At 32.1% G+C, this 14,868-nt stretch overlaps 1 protein-coding gene across 1 annotated transcript; it reads right to left on the bottom strand.

Annotated features, from left to right (window-relative positions):
* Window positions 1–11,101: 11,101 nt before the first annotated feature.
* LOC143547908 (protein PIR-like) lies at window positions 11,102–14,765 on the bottom strand. Its single transcript, XM_077039209.1, has 9 exons — window positions 14,610–14,765; window positions 14,246–14,395; window positions 14,011–14,154; window positions 13,151–13,238; window positions 12,918–13,045; window positions 12,625–12,829; window positions 12,388–12,560; window positions 11,469–11,675; window positions 11,102–11,312 (listed from the first exon to the last, which is right to left on the bottom strand). Exons 1-9 carry the CDS (start codon window positions 14,721–14,723, stop codon window positions 11,118–11,120), a joined length of 1,404 nt encoding a protein of 467 aa, XP_076895324.1. The 5' UTR covers window positions 14,724–14,765; the 3' UTR covers window positions 11,102–11,117.
* Between the last annotated feature and the right edge of the window lie 103 nt (window positions 14,766–14,868).

Here is a 14,868-nt window from a genome sequence, read left to right as displayed (position 1 = left end):
TGCTAATAAAAGAAGACGGACGTGCAATTTCTCCAGATTGAGTGCCGGATCTCCTACTCAAGTTCCCGTTCCTGAGAACGTGCAATTAAACTTGCGGAACGAAGATATTCACCATCGGTTGAGATATGATCTAGTTAAACTTATAGGTTCTTTAGGTTTGGAATTTCCGAATTCGGACGAGGAGTAGATTGTTTAATGTAACTTTTATTTTTTTTAATTTACTATTGTTTTTAATTTTTAAGTTGTAAAAAAATATCAAAAAAAAATTCCATCACACCACACCACACCACCACCCCCACCAAAATTCCATCACTAGTGGTGGGGTGAGGTGGCACACCGTGATTGGTGGGAGCAAGTGATGGTTTTTAAACCACCCCCACCTTCCTAAGGGTGGAATGAAGATTATTAAGTGACCCCATCGATAATCAAAATGGTCATTTAAAAAAAGAGTAAAGATTTTTGTTTCTTTTATTATAAAAAGAACAAAATTCAACTTGTCCAAAATTTAATTTGATATGACAGAATGATCGAAGTAAATTTAAAGTGAACTTGTTTTAGATGTATCATCCTTGTCATAACATCTTGGTATGACGACAGTTATTTTAGTCAAATCCTTCATTTGTTCAAAAAAATAATAATAATAAAGATGTTTGTGGATTAATAGTCAATGGTTCCATGCATGATTAGGTTAAAATAAAAATTATGATTTTTTTTTGAGAAAGATATGAAAGCATCTGGTCCATTGATTTTTAAAATTAGATGGCTAAGATTAGTTTTGAGAGAAAATTAAGTATTAAAATTAGATGGTTAAGATTAGTTTAAGAGAAAATTAAGTATGAAATAAGAGAGAAGGGCAAAAAAGTAATCACACACATTTATTGACTTTTTTTTCTACATGCAAGTCACATGTTAATTCCTCTATTATTTTAAAACATATATAACTTTTTTGTATGACATTTTTTAATAAAAAAAATCTCCATAATAACAAGCGTTTTGTTTTCTTAAATATGAATATCATTTTGCTATATATATATATATAAAAAAAACTAATGGGTCTTTATAGATTGTGTTATAAGTTTTGACTATTGTGTTTTATAAATTGTGTTTTAAGAATGATTTTACCATAGTGTTTTTTATATTGTACTTTAAACTTTTAATATAGTGTTTATTTATTGTTTTTCCATTTAAACAACCATTACTCTCGGAATAATTATCATTAAATCTTACTATACTAATATAAACAAAAATAATGATGTTTAGTTGTTCTAATCACATTCAATCGTAGTATATAATTCCCTCTTAATCTTCTAATCTCTCTTCTTCTTAATCAATGCTATTTATGAGTCATGGGTGAAAATTTATTTGGGCCATGAGTTACAAAATTTTCAATAAATTTCAACATATTTTGCACACATTAATGACAATATACAACAATTTAATATCTAAAATAGGGGTGAGCAAATTAACTGCCATAACCGTTAAACCGAATCATAACCGACATAACCGAACCCATTTTAGCCGATAACCGACATCAGTGGGTTTTTTTAAAACCGCAAAATACGGGTCGATTTTGGTTAAAGATAATTCCAAAACCGATATAACCGAACCGACCCATTTATTTAACCAACAATATGTTTGGGATTAACTTCCACCAAACATGTTGGACTATATCATTTTGATGTTTTTGATTCAACGTTTTTATCAACTTAAGTTGAATTTCATTGTTAGATTATATAATGTTATTCTTTTTTTGAATATTTGGTATTACTGTTATGGATCATATACTTTGTTAGATTATGTCATATAGTTCTTTTGTAATAATTTGCACCAAACTTTTAGGCCCAGTTACATTGTTTTGGTTATAGTTAACCGACTCATTATAACCTACAAAACCGATTAACCAAAACCGTCATAACGTGTCGGTTATGGTTATCCGTTAACCAACATATCGGTTATGGTTATGGGTTTGGCTCAAACTGCCCCAAGCCGACCCATGCACACCCCTAATCTAAAATACAATTATGCCCATGTATATCTTATATTACTTTTCATTAAATAATTTAGCATTTTTTTAACAATAAGACTTGTGAATTCAGTTTGAATTATACAATGCTTTTCGCTTCATATATATATAAAGTTTTTATCAATTATGCTATTTAACTTAAATTTCCAATTAATGTGATGATTTAGTTTTGAATTTTTAATTTAGTTTCTAAACATAATTATTCTAAAAAAAAACTTTTAAACATTAAAACATGATCAATTCAGGTTTTTTGCTAAAAAATTATGAATTCGAGATGTTTGTTTTTCCGAAACGTCAGTTCATTTTTTGAATTTCATAAATATTTATGAGATAATCAATTTCAACAAAAGAAATCTACATATGCTAATAAACAAAAATAATGAGCATGATACATCTTAACAACATTCAATCATAACTTCAATTTTCCTCTTATTTTCTAATCTCTATTATCCTCAATCTATATTATCCATAGGTCATAAGTTTAACTGGTATGACCCATTAGTTGTAACATATATGAAAAAAAAGGTAGTTAATGTAATTTATATTACACTAAATTTTTTAATCCGTTACATCTAACTTTACTATTAAATATAGAAAGTTCGACCATTATTTTTTAAAAAATAATATATAACTATTGAATATCTATAGTAAGTTTCAAATCAAATGGTGAATTACTAAATTAGTTAAACAATGATTTACAAACCATTATCATATAATAATAAGCGACCTATCTTTATAATATATATTTAATTATGTGTGTACTTCAAATTTCGTTGATTAAATGCAATATTTATAATTTTACAATTTGTAAAACTCTGTTTACCAATATTTGGTTTTATGCCATCCAAAAACATTATTTCAATCTTAAGAAAATGTAAAATTTAAATATAAAATATTTGAAGTGTGTGTGATATAATATTATAATTAATCTATAAATTCCAAAGAAAAACTCTAAATTATGTATGGTTAAATACCCGAATTTTACTTATTTGACAAATCCCGTGTAATACACTGGTTCAAAAGCTAGTATGATAATGCAAAAACACAATTCTAGAAATTTTGTGTTATGATTTAACAAGAATTAACACAAGATTAGTGCTAAAACTTGAGAAATTTAGAAACTTTAGTAAAGAGAGAAAGTAGTGAAATGTATCACTTATGAATGCGTATGTATGAGGTGCATTTTCTCCTTTACATTGAGCTAGTATATATACTACAAAAGATTAGCTTTTTCTCTAGACAAGATTAACTATTTGATGGTCATGTAGTATGGCACATTATTAATAAGTTTGACAAAGTGCTTATCCACGTGCTTGGAAGATCTAGATGGGTAAATCTTTATTGTGAAATAGATATTCATAAGTCATAACACTCCCCCTTGGATGACACTTTGCAAATTTTGGGGTCTTGAAGTACTGTCTCGTTAAAAACCTTGCTAAAGAAAAACCCAATGGGTAAAAACCTTAGCTAAGGGAAAAAGAGTGCAGTTTGTAGCTCCCCCTCAAGTTACAACATATAAGGTGTTACATCCTCTGTACATGGCGCATGCCAATGTCATGAACGTGTTTCCGAAATGTTGCTGTGGGAAGTGCTTTTGTGAAGAGATCAGCTGAGTTGTTGCTGGATTGGACATATCTCATCTCAACCTGATTGTCTTTAATAAGGTCCCGAGTATACTCAAAGTATCTTGGTGGTATATGCTTTGTTCTGTCACTTTTGATATACCCTTCCTTCATCTGCGAGACACAAGCTGCGTTATCTTCATAAATAGGAGTTGGACTTCGATCTTTCTCTAGTCCACTAGAGATCAATATGTGTCGTGACATAGATCTTAACCATACGCATTCTCTTGAAGATTCATGCAGTGCAATGACTTCAGCATGATTTGAAGATGCTGCAACAAGTGTTTGCTTTTGTGAACGCCATGAAATCGCAGCTCCTCCATTCTTAAATATGTATCCAGTTTGAGATTTTGCTTTATGGGGATCAGACAAATAAGCTGCATTTGCATAACCAACTAACCCTTCTTTTAAATCGTTAGGATAAAACAATCCTAAATCAACAGTACCACGAAGGTATCGAAAAATGTGTTTAATCCCGTTCCAGTGCCTTTTAGTAGTGGCTGAACTAAATCTTGCTAACAAATTAACTGCAAAAGAAATGTCAGGTCTTGTACAGTTAGTAAGATACATAGAAGCTCCAATTGCACTGAGATATGGTATCTCTGGACCAAGAATCTCTTCATTATCTTCGCAAGGACAAAATGGGTCATTGTCAACATTGAGTGATCTAACAACTATCGGGGTGCTTAAAGGATTTGCTTTGTCCATATTGAAATGCTTTAAAATTTTCTCAGTATAAGTTGACTGATGCACAAGTATGCCATTATGTATATGCTCAATCTGTAAACCAAGACAATATTTTGTTTTTCCAAGGTCTTTCATTTCAAACTCTTTCTTTAAAAGAGCAATTTATTCATTGATGTCTTTTTGCGTTCCAATTATATTTAGATCATCAACATACACAGCTATGATCACATATCTTGATGTTGTCTTCTTAATAAAGACGCATGGACAAATAAGATTATTTGTGTATCATTTACTTATCAAATAATCACTCAAACGATTATACCACATCCTTCAGATTGTTTTTGTCCTTACAAGGATCTTTGTAACTTGATGGAATACATTTCCTTAGGCTTTGAGCTTAATGCTTCGAGGAGTTTAAATCCATCAGGAATTGTCATATATATGTCACTATCTAGTGATCCATACAAGTAAGTTGTGACAACGTCCATAAGACGCATCTCTAAATTTTTAGAGACTGCTAAGCTGATTAAATATCTAAAGGTTATTCCATCCATAACAGGGGAATATGTTTCCTCATAATCAATCCCTGGCCTTTGAGAAAAACCTTGAGCTACAAGTCTAGCTTTGTATCTTATAACTTCATTTTTCTCATTTCGTTTTCGTACAAAAACCCATTTGTACCCTATTGGCCTTACAACCTTTGGTGTAATATCAATAGGTCCAAAAACCTTTCGTTTGTTAAGTGAATCTAATTCAGCTTGCATAGTGCCTTTCCATTTATCCCAATCATGTCTATTTTAACAATCATTAACAGATTTTGGCTCAGGATCATCATCTCCACTCATGATGTCACTTGCTACAGAATAAGAAAATATTTCATCAATATTTTCCATTTCATCTTGATTCCACAAGATATGTGTCTGACCATAGTTTATTGATATTTCTTTATTATCATCAACATCCTCCTCATAGGAGGTTTTAGTATTCAATGTTTCATCAGGATCATTCACTTTGTGATTAACTTCCTTTTCAAGAGTTTTTTTCTTTCGAGGATTTTTATCCTTTGAACAGATTGGTCTTCCACGTTTCAAACGTTTCTGAGATTCATGAGCCATTTTGTTATCTACTTGATTATTTGGAATCTCAACTCGAGCTGGGGCATTAGCATCTGGTATATGAGATTTAGTAACTCTGTTTGTATCAGTAAATGCATCAGGCAATTGATTTACAATTTCTTGTAGGTGCATTATTTTTTGAACCTCTGTCTCACATTGTTTAGTCCTTGGATCAAGATGTAACAATGTAGGTACATACCATGAGACATCATTTTCTTGTTTTTTTTTCTCCCCCTAATGTAGGGAAAAATACCTCATTAAAACAGCAATCAGCAAAACGTGTTGTAAATACATCACCCGTTAAAGGTTCAAGATATCTTATGATGGAAGCGGATTCATACTCAACATATATTCCCAACCTTTTTTGAGGTCCCATTTTTTGTGCGTTGTGGTGGTGCAATAGGAACATACACTGCACATCCAAAATTTCTTATTAATGGGATACATCAGGTTGTTGGCCAGACGCAAGTTGTAGGGGAGAGTATTTATGATTTGCACTTGGTCTCACACGAATTAATGAACCAGCATGTAAAATTGCATGACCCCAAACAGACACAGGAAGTTTTGTCTCATTATTAATGGTCTAGCTATTAACTGTAGATGTTTAATCAATGATTCAGCTAAGCCATTTTTGTGTGTACATGAGCAACGGGGTGTTCGACTATAATTCCCATAGACATGCAATAATCGTTAAAAGCATGTGATGTAAATTCACCAACATTGTCAAGTCTCACCCTTTTAATGGTGTAATCAGGGGAATGCGCTCGTAATTGAATAATTTGTGTAAGAAATTTAGCAGAAGTTATATTACGAGTTAATAACAAAGAGACATGAGACCATCTACTTGATGCGTCTATTAAAACCATGAAGTATCTAAATGGTCCAGATGCTGGATGAATTGGTTCACATATATCTCCTTGAATTCTTTCAAGAAATACAGGTGATTCCTTTTCAACTTTTACAGACGAATGCCTTGTAATTAATTTTCCAAGATAACAAGATGTACACACAGGAATTTTATCCGATTGTGGAATCTTTTGATATTTCAATGGATGCCCATGAGTATTTTCAATTATTCTTTTCATCATTGTAGATCCTGGATGGCCTAATCGGTCATGCCATAAATTAAATGTCTCAGGATCATAAAACTTTTCTTTGACTGCCATATGTGCCTGAGGCACATTAATATGTGTATAGTGTAAGCCAGAATGGAGCATTGGCAGTTTTTCCAATATCTGATCTTTGCTTATGATATGCAAATATTTTTCATTACCAACAGTACTTGACTGAGTATCATATCCATTATGATATATGTTTTTGAAACTCAACAAATTTCTTGTTGATTTTGGGGAAAATAAAGCATTTTCTATTATGAGCTTTGTACCATTTGGTAATGCTAATTAGCTTTTCCCACTCCTTCTATCAAATTTGTAGGACCTGATATTGTATTCACGATCCCTTTTGTTAGTTTCATTTCATAAAAATATTTTTTCGATTTAAGTATAGTATGCGTGGCTCCACTATCTGCTATACATCTATCTTCTTCATTTATTTGATCTTGTGCTCCACTGATATTCATTTTAATCTTGAAAGTATTAATAAAATAGTAAGTGCATAACGAAGACATTATGATATTTTAATTAAAACTTTATTTAATCGAAAAACAAACAGTACATGAAGGAAAACACATAATTAACGATAGTGGGGAACACACTTAGTTGTTGCATATAATTATTGTGGTCAAGCAGCATTTGTTTCAGAGTTCCACATCAAAGTCTACAGTGTTCAGCTCAACATTGAGATCATCAAATTTATCCACATGGTTCACTTCCTTCTCTTTTCTTTTGAGAGAGGCTTGGTAAAGCTCACATAGATGCGGAGCTGTGCGACAAGCCTTTGAACAGTGGTTTGTACTTCCACATCTAAAACATGAAGTGCCATTGTTTTCGGACCTACCAGATTCATTCCATTTATTGTGTTGGTTGGAATTGTTATTTTGTGGAATGTGATAATTGGTAGTTCTTTGATTTCGACCACGACCACGACCACGATCACGTCCACGGCCATGAAAATTGCCTCGGTAATTATTATTACCTTTGAAAAGACGGTTTCGACCATTAAAGTGGCTTTTATCAAAATGACCACGACCACGGCCTTGTACCCACTTTTTCCCAGAGTCTTTAGTATCATTATTAATAACAAAATTTGCTTCTGGGATTGCTAGTGATCCAGTGGGACGAGATTGATGATTTTTCATTAAAATCTCGTTAATCTTTTCTGCTACAAGGAGAAATGAATTTAGATCGGAATATCTTTTAAAATTTTGCAACCTATATTGTTGTTACAAATTTATATTTGATGCATGAAATGTGGAGAAAGTTTTCTCCAACATGTCTTCCTCAGTAACAGTTTGCCCACAAAATCGGGGCGTTGAGCATATTCTGAACAAAGCAGAGGTTTACTCATTTACTTTTTTGAAATCTTGGAACCTAAGATTGTTCCATTCATCTCTAGCAGTGGGAAGTAGAACTTCCCTTTGATGGTCAAATCTGCTTTTTAAATCTTTTCACAAAGCGTGTGGATCCTCACAATTTGAATAATCAAATTGTAACATCTCGTCAATGTGTTTGTGGAGGAAGACATCGGCTTTTGCCTTGTTTTTTTCTTTGCAATTATTTCCCTCCATTCAGTGGCGGATCCAGGAATTTTTTTTAGGTGGTTCCCTCTTAATTTATAAGGTGGTTCCTACGCGTCTTCTATATATCCGTACACTATTATTTCGAAACTCGGGTGGTTCCGGGGAACCACCCGTTTGTATGCTGGATCCGCCCATGCCTCCATTATCATTTTCAAAACACCCATTGATTTGAGATGTCGTTTAACATGTGTCGTCCATGGCATATAATTATCTCCGCTGATGTTAAGAGCCGGAAATTCAAGTTTTTCGATGTTTGTCATTTTATTACTAAACACAAAAAAGATAAACATTAGGATTACATACTTATTAAAATTGAAAGAAAATACAAAGGTAGAGCTAGAAATAGATAAAAGAAAATGAATAAAACAAACTTCTTATGTGAGAGATTATAAATTAAGAACAATAATATTATCAACATTATGGTGGTTAACACCAAAACCGGATGGATCATTTCTTGAAAATTATCTTGAGTAATCTTGAGTTGAAGAGTGTTTATGGTGAAAGAAATGAGATTGAAAATTAGAAATTTATAGGGTAATTTTATACCCGTTTAATAACGGTTATATTACCGTTATAGCCGTTACATAACGATTATATATATATATATATATATATATATATATATATATATAAATTATTTTAAAGTAAGATAGTAAATAAGATATTAAATGAAGTTTATTTTATAAAGTATATAATTAGTACGCACAATAATAAGAATAAAAATGTTATTAAACATAAATAAATGTAAGCTCTAACTGAAATATTAGCGTGTATGTATAAATAAAAGTTAGTTGCGATGAAAGTAAAAGTTAGATGCATAATGAAAAGTTAGATGCGTAAATAAAAGTTACTAAAAGTTAGATGCTTAATTAAATGTTAGATGCATGAATAAAAGTTAGATTGTTAGTAGTTTCATTGTCAAATTTTAATAACATTCTTTATACTTATTATTGTTTTACTTTATATATGTATGTGGGTTCCAATGAAAACTCCTTTTAAAGAGAAAACTTAAAAACTTCTAAAAAACTATTTTTAACTTTTTTTAAAATTTTTTTTTTGAAGTTTTTTTTTTCCATTATTCTTATATGTTGTTATTGGTTCAAAAAAAAACTTGTCGGTTACCTCGTCGGTATAGTGCGCATGTGTAATAGTGTGCATTGCATATATGCAAAAGTGTTTGTATTGCATATAATACAACACTATTGCACATATTTGATATACACTATTATATATATATATATATATGCAATATAAGACTAATACACACATCGAATACACATTAGTACGTATGTGTAATACAACATTAACGCACATGTGCACCACATCGACTTTTATTTTATTATTATTATTTTTTTCATATAATACAACACTACTATACATATACAATACACAAATATTGAATATATGCAATAAAACACTATTAAACTAAAAAATACATAGTAATACACATGTGTAATACAACGGTATCGCACAGTAATACGTATGTGCATTACAGCGGTTTTTTTTATTTATTTTTTTATATTTTTCGAGTGAAATATAAGAATAATGGCTAAAACAGAATTTTGAAAATATTTTTTTATTTTTAATTAAAAATAATTCTTTAGAAGTTTTTAGGAGTTTTTAAGTTTTATTTCTAAAGATGAGTTTTCTCTTGATCCTCTTCCTATATATATATATATATATAATGTATAAAATTAAAGAAGTGTTTATGATGTTTATGTGGATACCTTTGTGCCTAACACCTTTCTTGACTATGATACAAGCAGCTCGTGCTGATAACGTGTTATGATTTAACAAGAATTAACACAAGATTAGTGCTAAAACTTGAGAAATTTAGAAAATTTAGCAAAGAGAGAAAGTAATAAAATGTATCACTTATGAATGTGTATGTGTGAGGTGTTTTTTCTCTTTTACATTTAGCTAGTATTTATACTACAAAAGATTTAACTTTTTCTCTAGACAAGATTAACTATTTGATGGTCATGTAGTATAACACATTATCAATAAGTTTGACAAAGTGCTCATTCACTTGCTTAGAAGATCTGGATGGGTAAATCTTGATTCTGCCATAACATTTTGATATTTCTTTCTTTATTCGGTACAGAGACTCGTTTCACTTTTCAGATCACTTTACACTATTGTGGTTCCTTCCACATACCCACTTGCATTCACTGTTCAAGCACCCCTACCAGGTAGAATAAAAAACGCAAACATCAATCATGTAAATAAAACACACAATTCAAATTAAAACGTAAATAACTGGAAATTGAGTAGATTACAAAAGAAATGCAAATGCGTTTGTGGTTTTAACAATCTGAAGCCATCACACAATTTCGATCTCAAGAAGCTTCTACGGTTTGTGAAGGTAGATTCAATCAATCAATCGTCGATCAGAACGCGGCAGAAATATTTGGAGCTAGAATCACGATTTAGATCTAGTAATAATAACTTTTCCTTGTCGGAGAAAGTGACAGACAGTGGGATCGAGAGACTGATGTTCGAAGCAACTAATCAGATCCAGAACCGATTGCTTTCACGGCGTTCGCTTTGATATCTTTTTCCGTCAACTAATCTACCAGAAATCGTGATTAGGTATTCGAGACACAACGGTGGTTGCACCAAACGCTGGAAATTTTGATTGTAGATGAAAGAGTTTACATTAGTAAGTTATAAAGTCTGCACCCGTTTAACCAAAACCACGAAGGCTCGTTTGATCAAAAACACAAAACGTATATAAGCGTGCACATTAAACTAAACTGTCATAGTAATGATAGTATATTAGTATGCATTCAACAATCACAACACAGACCACGCGTCTTGCCAAACCTCAGCAACTTTCAATATCCTCCGGCCACACAAACTGAATATTAACCACATATACCTGCATATCAAGGCATTCCTACATTCATATCTAAAAGTTCATTCATGATTGTCTTCAAAGTGCGATGTAGCGGCAGCATTTTGGTTCACGATCAAGAACACTTTTGTGGAAGCGTTTCAAAGGCAGATACGGTGTTTTCAAATTTGATTCGGTGAAGAGGGGCCCCGCTTTGCTTAATGGCACACGCTTGCTTGTCTTCAAGAGGGCACCGAGCCTTCAACATTGAAAACACGTGATTGTTCAAACGTCTCGCTTTCTTCATAGCTTCTAGTAGCACTTCCCATCCCTGTAGATAAATATAAGTGTGTTGACGAAAATAATATTCATACAAACATGTAGAATAAATAGAATCAACACGAGCCAACAAGCTTAGATTGATGCAAGTAGATATTATACTTGTGATAATTAACGTTTTAAAAAAAAGTTATCGCCATATCAGAACCTGAGATAAGTGAGGACTCTTGTTTGACGGTCCGGTTGTGGCACTATCAACTTCGGCAATATTCAAAACTTGATAAGAGAAGTCAAAGAGCTCAAAATGGAGTTGTTGACCAAGCAAGTAGATTATTGTGCAACCGCCCCATGCCACCGAATCCCCCAACATTTCATGGTTGTTTGGAGGTGCTTGCATACAATCTTCCAAGTATTCCTGCAATTAAACATTTAATACTAATACAATTAAAAAATTAGCTTAATAGGAAACAAGTCATATATTAAAATAAACAAATCCTTGACAAAAAGTGACCCACCCATTTTGACTCATTGCCCAATCATTTGGTTTTGGTTTTTCGGTTTTCGGTTTAGGTTCAGTTTCTTCAACTTTGTCATTTGGGCTAACTCATTTTGTTTAAGTATTAACTTACTGATCATACATCTAGACTAAAAGCCTAAAATATTTAGGTTACACTATTTATTAAATTCTTATAAATTATTTAAAGCTGAAAATTAAAAACGCAAATCAATAATTAAAAATAAAAATAAATAAATTCGGTTCGGTCCGGGTTTAGATTTTGTCATTTGGGCTTTAAATATTGGGGGCAAAAAACAAATTTGGCCAAAGATTCAAATTTTGGGCTAATTTTATTTTTGTTAATTAATAATTAATTGATTATTATACTTTTGGACTAATATTTAGGTTACATTATCTATTAAATTATTATAAATTACTTAAAACTCAAATAAAAACTGAAAATCAATAAATACGGTTTTTTTCGGTTTTAATTACTTGCAAAACCGAAACCAAACCGAAGGATCGGTTTTATGAAAACATAAAACCAAACCATCGGTTTTCATTTAGGTTCGATTATTTCGGTTCACTTTTTTCGGTTATTTTGGTTTCATGCACACCGATGGCCACTTACTATTTGAAGACCACTAAAAATTCGATAAAAATCCTTTGATGTTGTAATATCAATAAAACCCGTCTTCGGTGCAGCACTCCATTTAGTGCAATATTTATCAAGTGCAGCACTCGTGAAGGCAAGTGCATATTCAAGCACACTTCCAGTATTTAAGTTGGCCTTGTACAATAAATCTGCAACCAAAAAACACTCAAATTCTGTAATAAGATTATTAGAGATTGTGTGTTGTTAGCATACCAGCAGCTTCCGCTTGTTTTGACATTGTGTAAAAGGGTGCGGGATTTACACGGTTGCTTGAAACAATAGCAGCAGTGGCTGATTTAAAGAGAGTGACTACAGGGGTATTTCCGTCTTCTTGTGATTGTAGGATTTGACCATCGGTACCAGGTATTAGCCCTAACCATGAGGCTACTTGCATGAACTGAGTTGTGTCAACTTCTCTCTGTTAAACATCAATATTTATTTATGCAAATTTGTTACTGTAAATAAATAAAAAGTAGTTATTAGATGTTAAGAAAATGACAGCTCACCAAAACGATATCGAGCAGACCCATCCAATATAGAGCACTTCCAACTTCCTTAATCCCGTGTAAAATCTCGGTTTTGAGTTCGGTTTTGGATTGCCACTTAAGAAGTTCTTTCACAAGCCTCATACACCCTGAATAAAGAATAAATACTTCAGATGGCTCCCACTACAAAATTTCCAAAATAGCTTTTTTTTTATTATCATATTTAAAGCATTAACTGTTTATAAATTATACACCTGTTACGCCACCATCAAATGGGAGCAAACCGATAGACTTTGGAAGTGCTTCTTGCAATCCAGTTATCATTGGCTCAAGGGTTGTTATCTGAATTAGTTGCAGCAAACCATAAAAAAACATAGTATTCGGCTAATTCGGTTTAACCAAACAAACCAAATTCAAAATTTTGTATATCCAGTAACCGATACGACAACAGAATTCGCAATTCAGATCGAATTTTTTTGTCACGGATACGGTTCAGTTTTCAGATTTTTTTGGTCTTCGGTTATTTTCAAACCCCTGCTTTTACCATATCCTTATTAGTCCAAACCAGGGGTGTGCATGAAACAAAAATAGCCGACCGTACCTAAATAACTGACGGTGTTATGTTTTTTTAAAAACTGAATTTCCAGTTTGGTTTCATTTTGCATGTACCGAAAACCGAAAAAACAAACCAAAACCATAAAACCCGGAACAACCAACTTTTGTTACGAAAATTTATGAATTGTAATTTTTATTTTTGATTGTTGAGCAACATAAAAAAATTAATAAATGTTGTAGCCCAAATAAATTAGGCTTAAATGTGTAATAATTAATTGCTAATTAACAAGAGAGTTTCAGGGGCAAAATTTTCAGACCTAAATGTGTAACAATCAATTAACCATCAAAATATTTTAGGCACAAATTCATTATTTTGGGCCTTTTCTTTTCGGCCCAATGACCCATAAATCAAGCCCAATTGGCAAACCAAAAAAAAAACGAATGGTTATCAAAAACCCAAAAACCGAATTTCGGTTTTTGGTTTAGATTAAGCCCAAACCAACCCGTGCACACCCCTAGTCCAAAATATTTAAAAGTATTAACTACAATTTGTAAACACCTTAGTTGAAATATGATCCAGTAAGGCTCGAATAAGCCATGGCAGTGATCTGGTACCAAGAAGCCGCACAATGGAGAACATATGAGGTAAACCAAAGAACCCACTATGTAATCGAGCAAAGCTTTGGTGTGCTGAGTTTAACTCCTACAATCCCGCAAATTAATAAGATAACAGTAAGTAAAATGAAAAATAAATCAATATGGTGATGGTTTTATGTAGTGATTAAACTTCTTACTGGAGTTCCACAGTAGAAGTTTGGTTTGGCATATGGAACTGATGGTTTCTGAACAGGAGCAGATGGTACTTTTGATGATCTAACAAAGCGTTGAGTTGTGTTACATAGGATGAAGTTTGGTAAAAAATCATTTTGCATCTCCGTCCAAATCTAGAAAAAGACAAAGTTACCCTTCTTAACATTGGATAAAGTAATATGCATAGCATAAAGGTAATTAACATTAAAAAGGTCTAAAGGAACTAGTTATCAATCACTGACTGTAACAAAGAGAAAGATAAGTGAAATATGTAACAGCACAAGACATTTTATTAATATAACAATAATAATTATGATGATGATGACGGCGATGATGATGAATTTAAACCTGAGAAGCAAGTCGACTTGAGTAAGAAACAAGAGAGACGTTTTCCATCATCTCACTTAGCATAATACTGAAAGAATCTATAGTGAGATCCCGTGACAAGAATTCATGAGTCATTTGTAAGATTTCCAATAGCTTTTCTAGTTCCTGAATAAAAGTTAAAAAAAAAACAACAAATCACAACAAAAATTACAAAGTGCCCATTACAAAGCTTTCAAAAACAAGAAAAATAAAAGTTATTAACTTATTATTACTTACAACT

Source organism: Bidens hawaiensis, unplaced genomic scaffold (assembly GCF_021521415.1).
Source record: "Bidens hawaiensis isolate Kalapana, Puna unplaced genomic scaffold, B.hawaiensis_p1.1 tig00014893_1, whole genome shotgun sequence".
Lineage (NCBI taxonomy): Eukaryota > Viridiplantae > Streptophyta > Magnoliopsida > Asterales > Asteraceae > Bidens > Bidens hawaiensis.
The sequence above is the reverse complement of the archived record's forward strand: the minus strand, read 5'-3'. Positions and strand labels throughout refer to the sequence as shown.

Excerpts from the sequence above, each read along its gene's own strand:
- LOC143547908 (XM_077039209.1), bottom strand. The coding sequence starts at position 14,723 with ATGACTCATGAATTCTTGTCACGGGATCTCACTATAGATTCTTTCAGT. Across the intron at positions 12,830-12,917 it reads GTCTGCTCGATATCGTTTTG|AGAGAAGTTGACACAACTCA; the intron begins GTGAGCTGTCAT and ends GATGTTTAACAG. Across the intron at positions 11,676-12,387 it reads TTTTTAGTGGTCTTCAAATA|GAATACTTGGAAGATTGTAT; the intron begins GTAAGTGGCCAT and ends GTTTAATTGCAG.